The sequence below is a fragment of the Sebastes fasciatus genome, chromosome 19 (genome assembly GCF_043250625.1).
Source record: "Sebastes fasciatus isolate fSebFas1 chromosome 19, fSebFas1.pri, whole genome shotgun sequence".
Lineage (NCBI taxonomy): Eukaryota > Metazoa > Chordata > Actinopteri > Perciformes > Sebastidae > Sebastes > Sebastes fasciatus.
The window spans coordinates 2,153,543-2,175,170 of NC_133813.1; the positions used below are offsets into that span (position 1 = coordinate 2,153,543).

General features: G+C 37.1%; 2 protein-coding genes and 1 long non-coding RNA gene across 4 annotated transcripts; 1 reads left to right on the top strand and 2 right to left on the bottom strand.

The window, feature by feature from the left end:
- Positions 1 to 728: 728 nt before the first annotated feature.
- Positions 729 to 14,143, bottom strand: ash2l (ash2 like, histone lysine methyltransferase complex subunit). Of its 2 annotated transcripts, XM_074618427.1 has the most exons (17): positions 14,001 to 14,143; positions 10,245 to 10,311; positions 9,987 to 10,132; positions 9,808 to 9,896; positions 9,604 to 9,698; positions 9,162 to 9,257; positions 8,843 to 8,938; positions 8,673 to 8,748; positions 8,156 to 8,173; positions 5,921 to 6,020; positions 5,600 to 5,817; positions 4,813 to 4,980; positions 3,663 to 3,856; positions 3,352 to 3,444; positions 2,562 to 2,660; positions 2,084 to 2,143; positions 729 to 1,323 (listed from the first exon to the last, which is right to left on the bottom strand). In XM_074618427.1, the coding sequence occupies exons 1-17, from the start codon at positions 14,057 to 14,059 to the stop codon at positions 1,216 to 1,218; spliced, it is 1,782 nt and encodes a 593-aa protein (XP_074474528.1). In that variant the 5' UTR covers positions 14,060 to 14,143; the 3' UTR covers positions 729 to 1,215. The 2 variants fall into 2 exon arrangements, with proteins under 2 accessions (XP_074474528.1, XP_074474529.1); XM_074618428.1 differs by lacking the exon at positions 8,156 to 8,173.
- LOC141757722 (uncharacterized) lies at positions 10,995 to 12,063 on the bottom strand. The gene is made up of 2 exons (XR_012591716.1): positions 11,840 to 12,063; positions 10,995 to 11,143 (listed from the first exon to the last, which is right to left on the bottom strand). It is a non-coding gene; the product is annotated as an uncharacterized LOC141757722 (long non-coding RNA).
- Positions 14,144 to 18,166: 4,023 nt separating the features above from the next.
- Positions 18,167 to 20,901, top strand: pnx (posterior neuron-specific homeobox). The gene is made up of 2 exons (XM_074617579.1): positions 18,167 to 18,798; positions 20,140 to 20,901. Exons 1-2 carry the CDS (start codon positions 18,681 to 18,683, stop codon positions 20,586 to 20,588), a joined length of 567 nt encoding a protein of 188 aa, XP_074473680.1. The 5' UTR covers positions 18,167 to 18,680; the 3' UTR covers positions 20,589 to 20,901.
- Positions 20,902 to 21,628: the final 727 nt, after the last annotated feature.

Below are 21,628 nucleotides of genomic sequence, written 5' to 3' on the forward strand. Positions count from 1 at the left end.
TGGAGGAGCTCCACTGAACATTCACTAGATATTCTCAGAGCTAAACTAACTCTTCTGCAGTGTGGAGTGAGCGCACGTTCACGTCTAGAGGTGGAGCGAGAACACGAGAACGCGCGCGCTGTCTGAGTGAAGGCAAGCAGGCAGAGGAGACGAGACAGCGGCCACACACGAGCGCGCATATGCGAGCGCGCATGTGTCCCGACCCGCTACATTTACACGCTTAAAAAGTTACAAACAGTCCCTTTAAAGTAGCGGTGTGTAGAATGTAGCGGTATCTAGCGGTGAGGTTGTAGATTGCAACCAAATGAAACTTCTCCCGTGTGCCAAGCGTGTCGGAGAGCTACGGTGGCCGACGCGAAAACGAGAATGGCCCTCTCTAGAGTTCTGGCTAGAAATGATCCATGTTGTGTGAATATGACGTCACGTTCTCGTTGTAATCGGAGCGACTTGGGGGGAAAACGACTCGGACAGGATCAGATGACTTTCGTGGGGAAGAACAGACCCAGATCCAGCTTCCCGGCAGTCGGAGCTTTGGCGGAGGCGTCTCCTCCCTTGCATCGTCAGTCAGACAAAACAAGACATTCAGATCAAACGATCAACTGAGAGAATAATCAACAGATTAATAAATAATGAATCATTAGTTGCAGCCCTGCTTCATCTTCACAACCCAAACAGGTCCGGACGGTTTAATGTCAAATGTTCTTTGAGATGTCATGAATGAGTTCGACTTTGTCCATGTAGCATTTTTATTCTTTATTTAACCCAGAGTATAAAACAGTAATAATAACTGACATTGTAAAACAAATAAGAATAGCAAAAAGACTGAATGCACTAAAGTCTACAGATGATGTGTGACATGTTAAAGAGTCTGATCGGCTGCAACAACATGCAGAGCATCAGAGGTTTCAACATGATGCCCAGTGAGATCTCTCCACAGCAAAACCTCAAAATATACAGATCTTAAAGCACCAAAAAATAAGTTGATTTAGTCGCCAGATGTTCAGAGTGGAATGTCGTTAACAAATGATGACAAGCAGCCATCAGTTAATAGCTTGGTGTAATCAGTTTAAGAGCATATTTATTAACTTCCTGTCTGAGTGGGAATCAGCCACAACTTCTTTTTACTGCAGCGTGTGGTGCTTTTATTTTACTGGCTGTCGGTGCAACTGTGTTTTGACTGAGGGGGAGTGTGCGCGTACTGAATTCCAGCCGTGTTCATCCTTCCCACGGAGGGCTGCGTCGTCCGTCCACGTCCGTCTCCACGTGGTACAGCATGTCGGCCAGAGTGTGTTCGAGCACAGCTCCCCAGCCCATGTCGCTCATCTGAGAAGAAAGACAACCGCAGATGATTGATAAAACGATAGCTCAGCGGACGTTATGTCGCATTCACACCAAGAGGGAACGTTCGCTTGACTCGCCCGAGTTGGGCTGCCGGTATCATTTGTGTTCATTCGCGCCGAAGAGGAGGAGGAGCTTGTCTCCTTAGATACCAACAACTTTTCTTTCCTCCATCAACCATGGAAGAAACAACCCCTGCTGCTGCTTTGTACATGTTATGGAAGTCCCAGATATGTCTGCAAACCAAATGCCGTCGTGTCTGGGTTCACATCACCCCGCGGCGAGCTGTATTCACATACAGCGCTGCTGCACAGACTTTATCTAGCAAGCCACATGTCGCTACTGCGGTATGAACCCAAAATTAACAGATTGTGCTGTGATTTAATTACAATAAACAGATCAAAATGATGCTGAAATAATTACGTAATGATGCTGATTAGTAAAAAGTCTGAATTGATGCTTTGTCAGGTCTGTTACCATGACGACAAGCAGACCACTTTTAAAATGCAGCTGCTCCATCAACACTCAACATAAAGTCACCTAGACATAAATGTGACGACAGGAGGACGAACTCACCGCTGAGAGGCTTTCATGCGTCACACAAAATTTCTCGCTCTGGTTGAAATATTTCATCTCCCGCAAATACGCGAATGACCTTGTCTGTAATCGCGCCGCGTGAAAGTTTGCTTCGCTGGTGGTGTGAATGCGTCGTTAGTGTGAGGTTTGTAAAGGATGTGATTCTCACCGGCTGGAACTTAACGTCCTTCGGAGGGTGTTTGAAATGTGGCCCAAAGTTAACCGACACCTGAAGAGAGAGAGAGAGAGAGGGAGAGAGAGAGAGAGAAAATTAATAAACAATTAATTGATTGAAATTATTTTGTATTTTATTTTATTTAATCGATGTTTATGAATGTAATTATTGTAAAAAAATTCATCATTTGAATATGCTTTGGCAACATGTGCAGTGTTACGTCATGCCAATAAAGCCATTTGAATTGAATTGAATTGAATTGAATTGAGAGAGAGAGAGAGAGAGAGAGAGAGAGAGAGAGAGAGAGAGAGAGAGAGAGAGAGAGAGAGAGAGAGAGAGAGAGAGAGAGAGAGAGAGAGAGAGAGAGAGAGAGAGAGAGAGAGAGAAAGAGAGAGAGAGAGTGTGTGTGAAGTTAAGCACACAAAACAAAACCAAGAAAGCAGAAAAATGACCATCAGAACGGCGTACTGACCGTGCAGCTCTTGTAGAGTGAGATGGCGGGGAAGTACATGCCTTCAAACAGGTTTTCAAAGGCGACACCTTGGTTCACTCCGTTTTTATAGAAAATCATCTGAAAAAGAGGATCCATGAGTTAACAGCAGCAAACAGCAGCAAACAGCAGCAAACAGCAGCAAACAGCAGCAAACAGCAGCAAACAGCAGCAAACAGCGACAGCATCTCTCTTTCAAAGGTCTTTTTATTGATCTATAATGAATCAAACTGTAACTGTTCAGGGAAATCATTTTGTTTTTCTCAACAACACTCCCCCGTCACAACACATCCATCTGCTCAAATAAAACACAAATACACAAGCAGCCACAGAAGATATATTCTAAATTATGGATAAATAAAGTTAAAATTATAGACGACAATATAAATGAAATATCTATAAAACACCTTATGAGTAACAGAAAAATTAAGTTGAGAAATAAAGGAAATAGAAAATCAACAAATAGGAGAGGAAAATAAAACTAAAATAAAATAAATAAATAAATAAATAATAATTAAAAAATAAAACTAAAATAAAATAAAAATAATACATTAATTAAAATTAAATTAAAATTAAATTAAATTAAATTAAATTAAATAAAAAAAAAAACAAAAAAAAAAACAGCTACTTGGAGATTACTGTAGTGGGTTTCTCAAAAAATGTCAAGAAGGGCCACCACACTGTAAAATTAACTCTCTGTTCCCCGGGTAGTGTAACAGATTTTCTCTAGAGTCATAGAGGAGGTTTTTAATTTCAGAAGATGTTTTCTCACCCTGCTGGAGCTCATGGACTTCAGGCTTTTCTCTGCTTTGTCGACATAGTCCTTTTCCTCAAAGTACAGGTAGCTCTTGAACTTAATTAGCGCCTGAAAAGAGAGAAGATTAAAGAAGTCAGGCGTGTGTTAAGTCAGTGAAAATACAACCCCCCCGTACATAGACGGCAAACGACGCCTGACGAAGCTGAAATTCGAGCCGACTCTTAAATGATACCAAAAATATAATACACGGCTCCTACAGCGCTAAATTCACATTTGTTGTTTGTGACATTTCCAAAAATTGTCTTGACAGTTGAATAGGGTGTTACCTTGTCCTTGTACGTGTCCGGCAGAGCCTTGGACGTCTCCGTGCCGTCGGGCAGCTCTATGAAGAAGCCCAGCGTGTCCCCCTGACCGTAGCTGGAGGAGTAATGCTTTCCTATCGACTGGTGAAACCGCGTGCCCTTCTTGCTGCGCCACGAGTAGCTGAACTTGTCGTAACCCAGCGGCGCCTGCAGGTTACCTGCAATATAAAAAAGGAAAAATGTTTCAAGAGTTATTCTGTCTACCGTAGCGGAAACAACGTCCCACGAGCGCCTCATTGATTAGAAATCTGGGAACCGTTTCTGTCCCATTCCAGGGAAACCGATAACTAACACAGAGTAGTCCAGCTTGACATATCTTAGAGTTAAAGACAAATAGTCCTATGCTTCTAACAGGTGGCATATGTTCGGGTTAAAGGGCTAAATCACAAATATTGTCTCAAACAGTTTGGTTGCAACCTTTATTTAATTCATTTTGTTTTAATATTTTATTTAATTATATTCATATTGTGTAATTATTTTGACCATGGGGATATAAGTAGGTGCTGGGAATCTGGTGTGTGAATTTATATGTAAATCTTTTGTTTTTTTAAGATTATTTTTTTTAGTCTTTTAGTCCTTTATTTGTCAGAGACAGAGATAGTTTAAAGTAAATATATATTATTAATTATTATCATTACCATTTATTTATATATTTTTATTCATAAATAAAACATAATTTATTATATTTTTTATTTAATATTTTTTAATTATATTTATTATTTGATTATTATTATTACCTTTTTTTGTTTTTTAATTTAAAGTTACTATCTGTTATATGTACATTTTATTTGTTGTGGTTTAGGTTGTTGTAGTATACAATAAAAAGCATGAATTAAAAAAAAAAGGTTAAAAGGGAGTAAAGTTTAGTTCCCTCTGGTTTCAGACTAAAAATAAATAAGGAAATAATTATTCTGTCTGTGCTCTTTATCCTTTAGAATAAATAAGCGTCTTGTTTTCAGGTAACATCTACTGTATAGTAGTTTAGCTAGATTACAAACACACCAAAGATTATTTAAAAACACAACAAGTGAAAACTGGTTCCTCTCTCCTCTAACTAAAATAAATATTCTTCCTAAATGTAAAGAGGTCTGTGTGAGAATGAAGCAGCGCTGACCGAGTGGTTGAGACCAGCCGAGCCGGGCGGCCGTCTCTGGAGGCATCTCCTCAACGGTCACCTCGAAGTACCAGGAGCCCTTCCGGATGCCGTGGGAGGCTCGCACCATGGAGTAGCCCTTCTCACCGGTCACCGTCAGACGGTCGTCAGAGATCTTCAGCTGAGGCGCTGCAACGTGAGCATATATTATATTATATTATATACAAGATAAGATATACTTTATTCTCCAAAGGGGAATTTTTTTCTTGGGCAATCAATTTATAACGGTGTTTCTGCAAATACGGGCATCTTTAAGTGAATGAAATTTTAGATTTATGTTCAAATTTGTTTCATATTCATATATTACTTTACACCATATTAAAATATTTGTTTTGTTTACAGAAAATTTTAATATATTTAATTAATATTATAGAATTTAAAAAAGGAAAATGTATAAAATTAACATTATTGTAATGTTGCTATAAGGACATTTAGTGATGAAAACCATAAAAAATAAACATGTTATGGGTTAATAGCTTAACCACTAGATGTACTCTGATGGTTTAAATTCATAGAGGCTGATTTTTTTTAATTTGGGAGAGGCAAAAGTGACTGTAGTTGCAGAAACACCCAACAATACGCAGCCAAAGACACGGTAATAAAATACACACAAAGACAAAGAATACATGCAAAATACTGCACATGCCTTATGAGATAAAAACTATAATATAAACATTATACAAATGAGGAAAGAAATAATAAAACAATAATAATTATAAACATGGTTTGATCTCGGAGACGTCGTTACCTCGGTCGTGTAAAGCCAGCAGCACCCTCTCGTACAGACAGGCCCTGTACAGATCTCCGGGTATGGGTTTGCCGGCCCAGCAGTCCAGCTCCAGCTTCTCCGGGTCTGGAGCGTGAGGATCCGGTTCTGCCAGGATGTAACGGTACCCGTCTTTATTAAAGGGGTGCTCTAGAGGGTAACCGTGAGGAGGAAGGCGCTGGGCCGAGAACAGGGGGTCGCTGCGAGGAGGGAGAAACACGAGTAAATGTCTGTTTGTATATTTATTAGCTTGATACATGGAGTGTGTGTGCGTGTGTGTGTGTTCACTGTCAGTTGTCATACCTTCTGGTTCTCTTCGTGGCTCCGGCAGCGGTTCCCTCCTGTTGCTGCTGTTGTTTACGTTTGGCTCCTCTTCCTTTCCCGGGACCAGGGGCCAAAGCACCTTCAAGACAACACAAGACAGGTTACACTCCTGAACATAAAGAAATGCACACAAACACACAGTCAGTGGCAAAGGCAGCTGCCAGTTTATTAGGTACACCTATGTAGCTAAAATCAATGCAGCAGTCCTGCATCAAATCCAACCACTTCTTCACGGTCAGAGGTGGAATTGTATTGCATTACACTAAGAGGTGTTTCTAATATTTTGTTCACCTCATGTATACCAATGAGGGTAGACTAAATATTTAAAAACATCTCAGCTCTGACTCCTTCCTTCATGAAAAGTTACTACGAGGAACTTTAATTTTGTGTTGATTTTGGCGCTCCCTGTGGACTAAAGCGGTAGTGTTTCAGAGCACCAGAGTCCATTTAGAAAAACGTCTCATTTTACTGCAGCAGGTTCTGACAGTCTGACCCGCTCAGTCCTGGTTCTGGTTCTCCCGTGCCTACCTTCCCTACAGCGTTGCACAGCAATACGGCCTGGGCCTCCAGCAGCGTGGGGTCGGTGAAGCCGCCCCGGTGGCACCGATGACAAGCATTAAAACTAACTATTTGGAAATAGCCAATCTTCTCGCTGATGGTCTGATAGGTCATAGAGAGGCATCAGTATTATCATAACCAGTTAAGAGTTCCTCACAGTAACTTTAATAATAGGATAATAAGACCAGCAGTACTATAGACACTGGACTCCGGGTCCAGCCCCACTTTGAAAAACATCTTTTCATTATCGTTCCACACAAACAATGCCAAGACTGCCACTGAGCGCACACACACACACACATACACACACGAAGACTTGGACAAAAAGTTGAAGCAGGTTATTTGGCGTTTGGTGTACACAGGGAAACAGCAGGCACAAAGACGCAGGAATTAGTTGGCGTGGCGTTTTCCAAACACAATCAGCCTCCTCAACGTCAAACACTAACTTTAGGGAGCCAGATGATGGGATCAGATTCTCTGCATTTTCTTTGCAGGAATAACACCAGTTGGATGGAAAATTAAACATTGTATATGAAGTAAGAAAGAAAAAATGCAGTTATTCCTTCATACAAAAAAAGGACTAATCAGTTGGTACCTGGACCAACAACTCAAAAAGCAAAGCTTCGCAAATAGGCAAGCCAAGTGACTTTAGTCTCAGAGGATTTCTGAGTTCTTTCTCGCAAATTTAAGACTTTATAATATCAGAGAATACTCACTTTGTTCTTGTAAATTTGTGAGTTTCTTTTCATAAATTTGTGACTTTAATCTCAGAAAATTTCAGATTATTTTCTCGTAAATTTACCACTTTAATCTCAGAGAATATCAGGGTTTCTTTTCATAAATTTGTGACTTTAATCTCAGAGAATTTCAGATTTTTTTTCTTGCAAATGTATGACTTTATAATCTCAGAGAATATTCTAATTTTTTTCTCGTAAAATTGTGAGTTTTTTCTTGTAAATTTACCACTTTAATCTCAGAGATTATCAGGTTTTTTTTCCATATTAATTTTTTACTTTAATCTCAGAGAATGTCAGATGTATGACTTTATTATCTCAGAGAATATCTGGGGGTTTTTTCTCATTAATTTGTGAATTTAATCTCAGAATATTCAACTTTCTTTCAAGTAAATTTACAACTTCAATCTTGAGTTTTTTCTCGGAATATTGCCTCCCTCCTTCAGCTGCGTAAATGTATATATATTTTTAAACTACAATGGCCCTAATATGCTCTTGTATGGGGCTATTTGTCTGACAACAAAAATTAGAAATGGAGGAGAAGGAAGAGAGAGAACGAGGCTAATTAGCATTGGGTGGGAAGCCAATGCTAAATCAAAAATGCCACTTTGCTCTCACATCTGTTGTGTTTCGGAGGGTCAGAGTGTCATTTCAGAGGAGATTTTGAGGGATTTCAGAACCCGTTAGCAGCAAGCCAGAGACGAGGAACGTATGTTCACTGCTCAAAGGGGGCAAAGCTTTTGGGATGGGGGGGGCACCAAACAGATGCAGAGCAGACAGGGGAGGGGGGGGGGGGTTACAACTGGACGTGGATGAAGTTGCCCACAAGATGCTTATTGAGGAACCTCAGGGCCAACTTCTATCCAGAGGGTTACAAGACAAAAACAGATCAGCTCCAGATGCCAAAATACTACATATTCACCTGAGAAAGAAGATCCACCTGGAACACAATGCACAAAATCACCATGGTCATGACACTTTAAGGTAGAATATGGAACTTCTCCGACATTAAAATGTCAAAAAACGACTAAACCTGTGTTGTATATGTTGCTGAGTTCTTGCTGCGTCATCATATCCCCCCTTTGGGCATGCATCAAGGTTTAAATTGAATTTTTAGCCACATTTTTAAAATAGACTTTTGAGATCTTTGTGGTTTTTAAGCGCATGAAAGATCTTAGTCATCGGACGTCGGACATGGAGACAACAGCTCCCATGATCCCACGCTGCTTCACCACGTCACCAAACTCCGTCTTTTGTTGTCGTTTTGATTGAGAGAAAATGACATATTGTGTTTAACATGCTCTTACGCTCAGCTTTGGGGAGTTTCCACTGACCAGTGAAGTGAAACATTTCTCCCCCTTTAGCCTTTGTTGATACAGAATGTAAAATATATATATGTATGTATATTAATCAGTTTAGATTTTGTTTTATATCCTTACCGTTCAGTCCACCGGCAGTGGGAGCAGCAGTGGTCTGTTTCTGTGTGTCATACGAGGGTCCAATGTTTCCCAGGTCCTACAGAAGAGTATCAGCAACTTCAGCTTTAAACAAACATCCTTCGTTTTCTACAGCTTTAATGTTCAGTACAACAGCTCAGAGTGGTGAATACCTGGTCCAACAGGCCAAATTTGGGGTACTCCTCCTCTGGGTCTTTACTGCCGGGGTCAGGGTGTTCCTTCACCAGGAACACATCTCGCTCTTTACTCTGGAAAAGAAGCACAAGAGACGTTATTTTGATCCATTTGAAGATTTCCTCCATAAAGGGCTCAAAAGTCGGGGGCAGCCAGTGGAGATTCAACGCAGAGTGAGACACAACATTTGTTCTCATTGGCTGCCTCGACTTGTTTTAATATGAAGGATTGGAAGCAGCATCTTCTAATTTCTCTGAGTATCGGGCTGTGTTTCCTCACTGTACACCACAACATTACCATTGTCTTCACTATGTTGTTGGGCCAGGTGAGCTTCCCCGGTCTCTGACGAGTTGTCATGCACTCCCAGTACTTGTCAATGAATGGTATGATATCCTGCAGAGAGACATGAGAAACAGACAAATATTTCCATAAGAGATAGTAGTAATATTCACAACTACATCAGGAGATTTTCACCACACTCTTAATAGAGTGCTACAGGAATGAGTCCTAAAAACCAGAAATGAGTTAGCATTTTAACACTTTCGGTTCCCTCGTCTTGAAGTCAATGGGTTTTTTGAAAAAACTGAATAAACACTTCCTGGCTATGTGTAAAAATCTGGCCTCAGTTTGTGAAATTATCTTCATGTCATGTTTATTTATAAAAAACAAATGTGACATACACTTGATTCAAATGGCTTTAGAGGCCTACCAAAAGTTTGTGAAAACATGTTATGCTGACCTTGTCTTTGGAGAACATCGTCTTTGGGTGCTCGTCTTGCGTTCTGGACCGCCATGTCAGGTTAGCCAGCGCTGTGAGGCACATCTCCTTCAGGTCTAAAACACAGAAACAAACGCTGATTTGTGAAACATTTTAAATGTTGAGTGGAAAGCTTGAATCCATTGTTGTGTTAATGTAGTTTGTAACACACAGAAGAACACCTACTTGCTTGTTTCCTGAGGAAGTATGTGTTGCCGCTGTGATGGCACACGTTGCAGTGAAACACGTAATTAGTCATGAAGGGAAGACAGGTCCTGTAGAGGAAGAGATAATATCAAATCATGAAAACTATCAGTACAGTATATATAACTGCTGATATTTAAATAACAAATAACTATACATACGCAGTGTCAATGCCAAAGGTGTCTGCAGTGAACCACTTCATACACAAGGCACACTGCAGCTCCACCTCTCCCAGCTGCCTCCCAGTCTCCTCATCTCCAGATCCAGTCAGAGCATCAGCAGCCTCAGAGCCTTCGCCGGCTGTTTCCTGTGAGACACAAAGTCTGCTTATAAAAACAGCATGTGCATCATCATACGCATGCTATTAAAGAAAACACAAAAAATAAATACAAAGTCATAATAATAATAATGTATGTTACCATTCCCTCTTTGCCGTTTGATGACTCAGTATCCATGCTGGTGGGTAGCTCCCCAAATGCAGCATCCCTGAAAGTCAACAGAGATTATTAATTAATTATTATTAATAATGATTAATCCAATATTTACCCAGATATACTGTATAAAAGTGGTACATTTATATCAACTGGTAAAAAGAACCAAATAAATCCGTAAACATCGACAATGGACACGAAATATCAATCTACATTTGTTATAGTTCAAAGAGGAAATTCACTAACTTATTACCCACCTATTACTTATACTAAATCAGGGCTGTAGACTAACTTTTCCACTGGTAGCACTGGTGCTCCCAACTTTCTCAGTTGGTCGCACAAGCACATGATTTGGTCGCACCCTTTTTTTTGGGTGTCAGCATGGTATTAATCAATGACCTTGCATGCTAATAAATAGTTGTCTTAATTTACATATCCCAGTGAAACATTGACAACGCCTCCAAACTTGATATTTGCAAAATATTTTAACTAACAAGTTTAGAGTTGCCTGCAACAGACGGACCACATTGCCTACAATAAAAACACAGCACAGTGTTCCCCTAGTACCGTAACCGCGGATACTGTGTTAGCCATTGTGACTGAAAGTGGTACTTCTGTTTCTTCACCTGTCTGTCAGCCAGTCTCTCCGTGCCTGTTGCACATTCATCATCGGTGGTGTCTGAGTCGGCACCTCGGTTAGACTCTCCCCCATCACCAGCTTCCTCCTTTCTCTCCTCATTTTTAAATAATCAACGATAGACCGCTTCATTTTGGTTCAATAATAATTCCCTTTCTATTATCTATTTTATATTGCTATGAAAAAAAATTGCATTTGGTCGAAAAACAAGATTTTGCACTGGGCCCCCAAAAAGTAAGGACCAGCCCTGCTAGCTGCTCCTTAAGTTAGAGGAGCTGCTGGAGATGCTGCTGTCATGAGGAGAGATGCAGCATGTTGGTACGGACTAAATGCATTCATTGCATCCTTGTTACCCAAAGAGGACAAAGAGAGGAGTAAGTAGGTAAATAAGTGGTTAACATCAGTAACATGATTTGAGCTGTGGTGGAGTTTTGACTCCTCGTTAACGTAACGTTATCATCAGCTCACTCACTGTAAATACAAACGTCGGCTGCCGGCTCGTTAGTGAGCGTTAACTGTAACGTTACTGTTAACATCCAACAGTCTAATGTTAACTAACTGTAACGTTACTGTTAACATCCAACAGTCTAATGTTAACTAACTGTAACGTTACTGTTAACATCCAACAGTCTAACGTTAACTAACTGTAACGTTACTGTTAACATCCAACAGTCTAATGTTAACTAACTGTAACGTTACTGTTAACATCCAACAGTCTAATGTTAACTAACTGTAACGTTACTGTTAACATCCAACAGTCTAACGTTAACTAACTGTAACGTTACTGTTAACATCCAACAGTCTAATGTTAACTAACTGTAACGTTACTGTTAACATCCAACAGTCTAATGTTAACTAACTGTAACGTTACTGTTAACATCCAACAGTCTAATGTTAACTAACTGTAACGTTACTGTTAACATCCAACAGTCTAATGTTAACTAACTGTAACGTTACCGTTAACATCCAACAGTCTAACGTTAGCTAACTGTAACGTTACTGTTAACATCCAACAGTCTAACGTTAACTAACTGTAACGTTACTGTTAACATCCAACAGTCTAATGTTAACTAACTGTAACGTTACTGTTAACATCCAACAGTCTAACGTTAACTAACTGTAACGTTACTGTTAACATCCAACAGTCTAATGTTAACTAACTGTAACGTTACTGTTAACATCCAACAGTCTAATGTTAACTAACTGTAACGTTACTGTTAACATCCAACAGTCTAATGTTAACTAACTGTAACGTTACTGTTAACATCCAACAGTCTAACGTTAACTAACTGTAACGTTACTGTTAACATCCAACAGTCTAACGTTAACTAACTGTAACGTTACTGTTAACATCCAACAGTCTAATGTTAACTAACTGTAACGTTACTGTTAACATCCAACAGTCTAATGTTAACTAACTGTAACGTTACTGTTAACATCCAACAGTCTAACGTTAACTAACTGTAACGTTACTGTTAACATCCAACAGTCTAACGTTAGCTAACTGTAACGTTACCGTTAACATCCAACAGTCTAACGTTAGCTAACTGTAACGTTACTGGTAACTACTAGAACGTTTAACTCACTGACTTGAGAATAATTCCCCGTTGACGCTGCAGCTCCTGAGATCAGAGGCCGGCGGTATGTGTGTGTGTGTGTGTGTGTGTGTGTGTGTGTGTGTGTGTGTGTGTGTGTGTGTGTGTGTACGTGCCGGACGGATCGGGCGTATACAGTGTGTATGCGTGTGTGTGTTTATGTTGTCACGGAGGTTTAATAATAACGGTGCGCTACACAAAACGTGCAGTCATTTTCATCATCGAAGGTTTCCACAGAGGAGAGAGCAGATGAGGAGAGAGAGGCTGCACCAGTGAGGAACAAAAAGCACTGCTTTCATCTGCAATAATCCAACACTCTTAACCGTGTTACCAAAACAGTAATGATCACTCATTCGCACTCGCACAATGCAACTAGGTAAAAATTTTACTCGCACACTCCCAAAAAAAGGTCGCATATGCGATCATTTTGGTCGCAGTCTAGAGCCCTGTAATATAATAAGTCAATTTACTCAAGTACTGCACTCAAGTACAATTCTGAAGTACGTGTACTACTACTACTACTACTACTTCTACTACTACTACTACTTCTACTCCCCTTCTTCATTTCAGAGGGAAATATTGTACTTTTTACTCCACCACATTTATTTAATTACTTTAGTGACTTTACAGATTCACATTATTAATACAAAATATAATCAACAAATCCATTCTGATGTATTATTATTATTGTTTAAGCTAACCAGCAGTATATAAAATCATTAACATTTGCTCCACATCTACCAGCTGCAACATTTAAGTGATGAACACATTAATGCATCAATATATTAACATCTAATCCAAATATATTATGTATATTATTATTCTTAAATTGGCGACTCTGCATATTAATTGGTGCTTTGTCATTTACTTAGTGCTTTTGGTAACGTTACTTTAAATATATTTTGATGCTAATACTCTTTAAATGCAGGACTTTTCCTTGTAACAGAGTATTTATCCACTGAGGTATTATTACTTTTACTTAAGTACATGTTTAGAATACTTCTTCCACCACTGACTGAAACACACTGTTCACTAAATCTGTCATTATTTGAATGGAGTCTGGCGTGCGGGGTTTCTATATATACTGTATATATGAGATTAAGAGGGACATATCTATACACAGAGTATTAAATGATGCTCAGTAGACTCTATAAGCTTACCAGCAGACAGGGTGACATTAACCTGTGAGATATGTTGATGATTTGTCCTGATAAAGAGCAGATAAAGAGCAGATAAAGAGCAGGTAAAGAGCAGGTAAAGAGCAGGTAGAGCAGGTAAAGAGCAGGTAGAGCTGGTAAAGAGCAGGTAGAGCTGGTTGTAACGGTTCACGGTTCATCCTCAGTCTGTGGATGCTAACAGTAGCTAGCCTGTCTGCTAACAGCGTTTAAGGCTAAATAAGAGCGTAAATCTGGTTTATAGAGAGCACATGTGGGTTATTTTGTTCGCATATATTCTGAATTATGGTTAACACGTTTGTAACAGTAGTAAACGTGTCGTATGGAGGAGACATACCCGTCCCCGGTGTCTGGTTCGGTGTTAGCAGCGCTGCCCGCTTCTCCTTCCGACGCCATTTTTACAATCTATGAAACAACAAGAATCTGGTGGCGGAATCACTTCCGGGTCACTGCCGTGGTTCAGCTCAACAGCGACACCGCAGGCTCACACAGGAACTGCAGCGCAACTCCATACTATAAAATACAATTACACTATAGTGTCACAAACAACTTATCCTGTCAATTAGTTAGGAATTATATATATAATTATTATTATGTATATTGAATATATATTATATATGTATATATATATATATTTGTTAAATATATATTTTTCTTAATATCTCAATTAGAATCAGCTTTATTAGCCAAATATGTGAACACATAGCCTATTTTAAGGAATAAGTCATTTTGTTTTTCTGTTGGCATATATATATATGCCAACAGAAAAACAAAACTCTTTCAATCAATTTATTAATGGTTACATTTATTTTTAATATTATTTTTGCTACATTTAAAAATAGATATAAAATGAATAAAAATAAATTAAAAAAATAAGGCAAAAATAAATCAATAAATTAAAAATAGATGCAAACATAAATACATAAATTCAAATCATTAATTGATAAAAAAAAAAAAATACATGAAAAAATAAAAGGGGAAATTAAATAATAAGGGAATTTTTTTATTTATTTATGTATTTATTTATTAATTAATTATTTAAATGTATTTATTTATTTTCGCATTTATTTTTTGTTTAATGATTTATTTTTGTATTTATTATTTATTTATATTATATCTACTTTAAAAAGTATTTATTTATTCACAATTTTGCCTTTGCATTTCACTCCATATTTATTTCCCCAAAACTTCGTGCATAAATAAATAAATGCATTTTTTTATTTTGAGTTTTCTCTTTGTTTTTGTTTTTTTTGTGAAATGATAATTGTGTCTCTTTGTGCATCAAACAGTTCAAAACGGTTGAAAACCACTGGTTTATGTATTATATAATATTATATGTAACTTGTAACAGCTGTTAAATAAATGTAGTGAAGTAAAAAGTACAATATTTGCCTCTAAGATGTAGTAAAGTATAAAGTGGCATAAAGTGGAAATACTCAAGTAAAGTACTTAGTTACTTTCTATCAGTGTGTCTTTATGTTTAATTGGTTGCATCCACAGTTTTATCTGCCTCTGATTGCTTCATTAACTTTACCATTCAGGTAAAAGTCCCATCTTTAAATCCACATTATAGCTCATAGCTTCCTAATACCCAGAGAGACCGCTCCTCATCGGGGGTTCGTAGTCGGGGGGGTAAATGATCCTGTGGAGGTAACTCATGAAACTGGCAGCTGGCAGCGTGCTCCCAGCTACAGACTCCAACAGAGCTACTGGTATTGAAAGCACCGGAGAGGCCGGCCCATCAGGACAATTAGCAGATGTCACCAGTCGGTTTGACCCTCGCTGACCCTGAGCTTTGTTTCTGCAGGACAAGGGGAAGTGGATCGACTCAGGGGGGGGTGAGGTGATGAAGAAATGATGAAGACAGAACATGTAAGTTGGTGTAGACGGGATAAGAGAGACAGAAAATAATAAAAAAAAAACATCCTTAAAATGAGACAAACAATATGTGTAAACATCCACAGAATATAAGAAATAAGGAATATTTTTGGAATAAAAGTTCATTATTCTTTTGTCACATTATACCGGACCAACTCATGAATGAATATCTTTATAAATAACTTTTGGCTGCAGGCAAACCACCGCCAAATTATATGATTTAATACCACAAGGAATACAAGTGGTGCTGGGTGTGTGAAATATTTTATTCATTTATTTATTCTTATTTATTTCTTATTATTAATTTTATTTATTATACATATACAAATTTTATATTTCTTATGTATTTATTATTATTATTATTATTATTATTATTATTATTTAAAAAAATTCTCCTCCCTTGTTTTTGAATACTTTGTTTTTAAATATCTGCTATCATATGTACATATTACTTTATTTGTTAGGGTTTAGGTTGTTGAAAGAAAAACAATAAAAAGCATGTTAAAAACAGACGAGTATGAGTTGATCAATATATAAAATACTGGGAATAATTAACTGTATACTCTAATTTAAGGTATGTAGCGTACTGTCTGGGTAGACAAATCCTGCTCTGCATACAAACCCTTGTACATTTATTTTTAGCTTTAACCTGAAAATACCAATAAAAAGAAAGTTCCCCAAAAAATCCACAGAATATAAATGAAAATAGAAAAAAAAAAAAAGTGTTTTTTATCATCAAGATAAATTCAAATAGTGAATAGAGGAGGCAGAATAGACAAAAAACAGTTCAAGTCTCACATCCAAACTGGAAAAATCTTCTTAAAGAAAAACAAATAAATAAACAAAGTTGCATGAGGTGATAACTTCCTCCCACTATCCCAACGTCACAGATGTGTCTCCATTCCAAGAGGAAAGAGGAGGAGAAAACACAACTATTATCTTCCATAACAATGGCTCAAAGGTGTTTATAGTAGCACCCAGGGGTGCTCTCAGCATTCCCCGAGCTCTTTTGTGAGACGTCCGTTGGCACACTTTGTCTTTGTGCTCGACGTCTCTTTACTGGTGCCACAAAACTCTCAAAACGCCTCAATAATGTTTGACTTTCAGAGCGTACGTGGGGTGGTCTCCATCGCCATCACAAAGCTTTTTATGTTGCTCTTTACTTTGTGAACAGTTAATGGAAATGTGGAGTTTAGAAAGTAAAGAAGACATTTACACATCTAAACACCTGATGGATCACATAAATCCACTCACTGTTCTGCTGTTTGTCTACATTTAGTAACTTTTTCAAGCAGGTTTGGTGGTGAGGATCAGAAAACATTTTATAGCTTATATATTCAGTGAGAACACAGAAAATCAAAAGAAGAGTATAAAGCCTGCAATTACCACTTATCGCCACAGGTGTCGCCAAAGAGAACAGAGATCTTCAAGATGTATTGCTACTTTAAGTAAAGGATCTAAATGCTTGAATAGATTGACATGAAGCTCAAAGTCCTTCTGGTTAAAACACAGATGCTCTAAATTAATCTCTCTGGCTCCTGGTTCAGTATATTATACGATACTCGTCTTTAAAGTTGGAAAATTGATGTCATTCCTGTCTGACAGTATCTGTCTGTATCAGCGGGTTCCAGCTCTTCATTGAAGCCATATGGCTCCACTTTTCCACCCAATAAAATATATAACAAATATTCTACATGTCTCGTGTATAAAGACAAGAACTCATTGCTTGTTTTAGATCTGATTTCTTCAACAGAATTACATATTTAGTGTTGCACTCTGCAGAGCTCCAGCTTAAGGCCTAAATTGTAAATGCAGGGCTGCACCTAATGATAGTTTTCAATATTATATATAATAATAATAATAATAATAATAATAATAATAATAATAATAATAATATAATAATAATATAATAATACTACATTTTCTTTATATAGCACTTTTCTTAGCAAGGTGATAAAGTGCTGTACAGAAAAAACATCAGATAAAAACAAAAACTACAATAAAATAAAATAAAAACAACAGAGGGATCATAAAAACTAAAAACTAAAATTATAAACTAAAATAAATAAATAATAATAGATAATATACAAACAAACAAATAAATACATTTGAAAAATAAATAATAATAAAAAAAATAAAAAATAGATATAATGGCATATTATTATAATTATTTCCATTATATGATAATAATAATTTAGGAAAAATCTGTAAAATAACAGTATATTTCTCTGCATATCTTTTAGTGGCGCCACTTTATTGACGGTGTTTTGATCGTAAGAATTAACATTTGTTTGAATTAGGATATCTTACTTTACTTTTATCAGTCTACCAGTCATTTGAACCTTTTTTTTATTTTTTTTTACAGTGAAATCTGTCAATTATGCTTGTTTAATTAATCAATTAATTGTCTATTTTTAATTATCTAAAACAGAAAATAGCAGAACATGTTAGAACCAGATAATATTTGGCATTTTTGCTTAATTAATGGCAATTTATTAACACAATTAGTTGATTCTTTTCTTTTAACTAATAGATTAAACGACTAATGGTTTCAGCAATAATGATGCATATATTTAGGTTAATATCATCTCAACCATCAGCACCAGTAGGACCTGCAGGAGCATGAAGTGTGTGCAGGGATCAGATGGATCAGATGGCAGCAGAAAGACAAGCAGCTCTCATAAAGTTGTTATATTGAGCTTCTAATTAAACCTTAAAGCTCTTTGTGGTTTTGCTGCTCTCACCAGGACAAACAGCTCTTTGGAAACTGAGACACAAGAGAGAGAAGAAGAGGCTGAAACTTTCCCTTTGATGAGACGAGTCCATCAATTAGCATCACAGAGAGGCGTTCACGTGTCCGACACACACATTTGCAAATAATGACAAGAAGATGCACAATGAGGAACACGGAGGGAGAGAAAGAGGGCACATTTTAACCAGATGCATGCTAATAAATAACTCAGAGCCACCCCTCCAGCTGAGAGAGCACATTTGCATCCTTGAATGGCATGTAAATTAGAAAGGTGGCGTGTGCTCAGTGTGCTGTAGTATAAATACAAACCCAGAGGAGCTGCAGGCAGACAGACAGACACCACCCTGAGTCCTCCTGATCCTGGTCCTGGTCCACATTGACACTGACATGCAGCCAGTTGCAGCCAAAACCCCTCTCAGCCACAGGACCCCTTTCTCTGTGGAGGATATTCTGGATCCCAACAAGTTTACAAGGAGGATCATCTGCTCTGAGGATGCAACAACAGGTCAGAATCAAACTCCTAGAAATATATATATTGAATAAATCATGCTTTTTATTGTATTGTTTTCTTAAAAAATAACAAATAAAGTTATATGTTCATATGATAACAGATAGTAACTGTAAACTGAAAAGTATTCAAAAACGAGGAGAAAAAAATGGTAATAATAAATAAATAAAAGTAATAATGATGATAACAGCATCAAATAAAACTATGTAAATGAGAAATATAAATGGAAAAAAAATATATAATACATTTAAAAAAAAAATTGTAATAACAATAAAATAAATAATAATAATGGTGATAGCATTAAATAAAACTATATGAATAAGAAATATAAATTATACTATTATAATACGTTTAAATTGAAATTAAAAATTTTAATAATAATAAAATAAATAATAATAATAATGATAACAAAATAAAACTATATAAATAAGAAAATATAATACATTGAAATAATAATAATAAAATGGTAATAATAAAATAAAATAAATAATAGAAATAGCAGAAATACTTTATTAGCTGCTCTTTTATAAATATAAATGTAAGAAAATAGAAATAAAGGAGTATATAACATGTAAATTGTGTACATAATGCTACAATATAAGCACAATATATGTAAAGAAATATAAAATTAAAAATAAGAAAATGAGAATATAAGAAATATGTACAAATATTTGCATTAAGACCAAATTATTAACCAAAGCACAAATAAGTAAATACCAAATGCTTATAAGTGGGATCTATTAAGTGTGTTAAATGTGGTATAAATAAGAATATTTCTTGAATGTACAGTATAAATGCAGTATTGCAGTAACTTCACGGTGACAAAACAGACTAAAAGTGTCTCTACAAGCATGTTTAGAGAGTTTATATAAGTTACTACTAAATAAATCTTGTTTCAAATATTTTTATTAAGAAGCATGTGCATGTCAGTGATACAGACTTCTGTGGGGTGTGTATCATGCCTCATTGTTTATATATATATCAACAAAAACAGACAATACTAGGAACTAAGGGCAAACAAAAATGGAGACAAGCAAATACAAAAAACACAAGTAGTGAAAGAAAAACAAAACAAAACAAAAAAAATAAAAACATGAATAAATAAATAAAACAGACAACCACCCTAAGGCACACAAATCAGGGAGACATTGGCGACATACAGTATATAAATAAACATGTGTAACCCACCCCCAAGTTACTACTAAATAAATCAACAAATAAGATAAAGAGGAAAGCTAAAAGTTTACAAAAAATAAAAAAAGCAACTGCACACTAGGGTAGTAGATAACTTTATTAATGAATAAATTGATTTAATGGTGTATTTCTGTTCTCTTTTAGGAGCGTCCCCTCTCAGAGATGCACCCAGAGAGCAGCAGCATCCTCCGGCAGCAGGTGGGAGCTGCAGCCCGGAGGAGCAGGAGGCTCCGGGGAGGTCAAAGGTTAAAAGCCGGCGGATCCGCACCGCCTTCAGCCTGCAGCAGCTGCAGATGCTGGAGCGCAGCTTCCAGATGTGCCACTACCTGTCGGTGCTGGAGCGGCACAGCATCTCGTCGGCGCTGCGCCTCTCCGAGACTCAGGTCAAGATCTGGTTCCAGAACAGGAGGACCAAGTGGAAGAAGGAGCGGCTGCACGGTCCAGAGGTGGTGGAGGTGGAGGAGGAGCACGGCTTCACCTCCTTCTCCTCACATCCAGCTGTGTGCTCCTCCTCTCTAACATACAGGCCGCTTTACTGCCAGCAGCGCACTCCCATCCAGATGTTTGTGCCTTATCATCACTATTATACATGATGACTGACAGAGTGCACTATGGACCAACATCAACACAATATGGCACTATTACCAGGAGAGTTAACGTGCCAAACACGAGTTATTTTATATTTTCTAATGTAATTATTCTATAACTTATTTTGATAAACATTTTTTATTGACTTGTTTGTTTCTTGAAATATTATTTATTCTCACATGATGCCAGAAAAGAGTCAAAATGAAGTTTTTAAAAATGAAAATAACTTGTTTGAACAAATCCAATCATGTGGATAAATATCTAAAGAAACATATAATGTATTAAAGACATTTTATTTCTATATTCTAAACTGTGATTTTCCATTTGTTGCATCGATTAAAATATTGAATTAATATTTATTTATATAATATTTATATTTATAATTTTTTTATCTGTTCAAAATGTACCTTAAAGGGAGATTAGTCAAGTATTTAATACTCTTATCAACGTGGGAGTGGAAAAATATGCTGCTTTGTATATATTTATTATTGTAAATCAGTTATCAACACAAAACAATGACAGATATTGTCCAGAAACCCTCACAGGTACTGCATTTAGCATAAAACAATATGCTCAGATCATAACATGGCAAACTGCAGCCCAACAGGCAACAACAGCTGTCAGTGTGTCAGTGTGCTGACTTGACTATGACTTGCCCCAAACTGCATGTGATTATCATAAAGTGGGCATGTCTGTAAAGGGGAGACTCGTGGGTACCCATAGAACCCATTTACATTCACACATCTGGAGGTCAGAGGTCAAGGGATCCCTTTGAAAATGGCCATGACAGTTTTTCCTCGCCAGAATTTAGCGTAAGTTTGGAGCGTTATTTAACCTCCTTCATGACCAGCTAGTCTGACATGGTTGGTACCGATGGATTCATCAGGTTTTATAGTATCTACAACCGCCAAAAGATTGATTGCATTAATTACCCTAATGCTATTTTACAAAATATGACCCTGGTAGATGTTTTGCTATAATATTAATTCCCAGGCAATAATAAAAAAGGTACATTTTATGATCTTAAGCACAGACTTTGAGAAAA

Excerpts from the sequence above, each read along its gene's own strand:
- ash2l (XM_074618427.1), bottom strand. The coding sequence starts at position 14,059 with ATGGCGTCGGAAGGAGAAGCGGGCAGCGCTGCTAACACCGAACCAGAC. Across the intron at positions 8,939-9,161 it reads ACAACATAGTGAAGACAATG|AGTAAAGAGCGAGATGTGTT; the intron begins GTAATGTTGTGG and ends CTTCTTTTCCAG. Across the intron at positions 4,981-5,599 it reads GCTGGCTTTACACGACCGAG|CGCCTCAGCTGAAGATCTCT; the intron begins GTAACGACGTCT and ends CTCACGTTGCAG.
- pnx (XM_074617579.1), top strand. The coding sequence starts at position 18,681 with ATGCAGCCAGTTGCAGCCAAAACCCCTCTCAGCCACAGGACCCCTTTC. Across the intron at positions 18,799-20,139 it reads CTCTGAGGATGCAACAACAG|GAGCGTCCCCTCTCAGAGAT; the intron begins GTCAGAATCAAA and ends GTTCTCTTTTAG.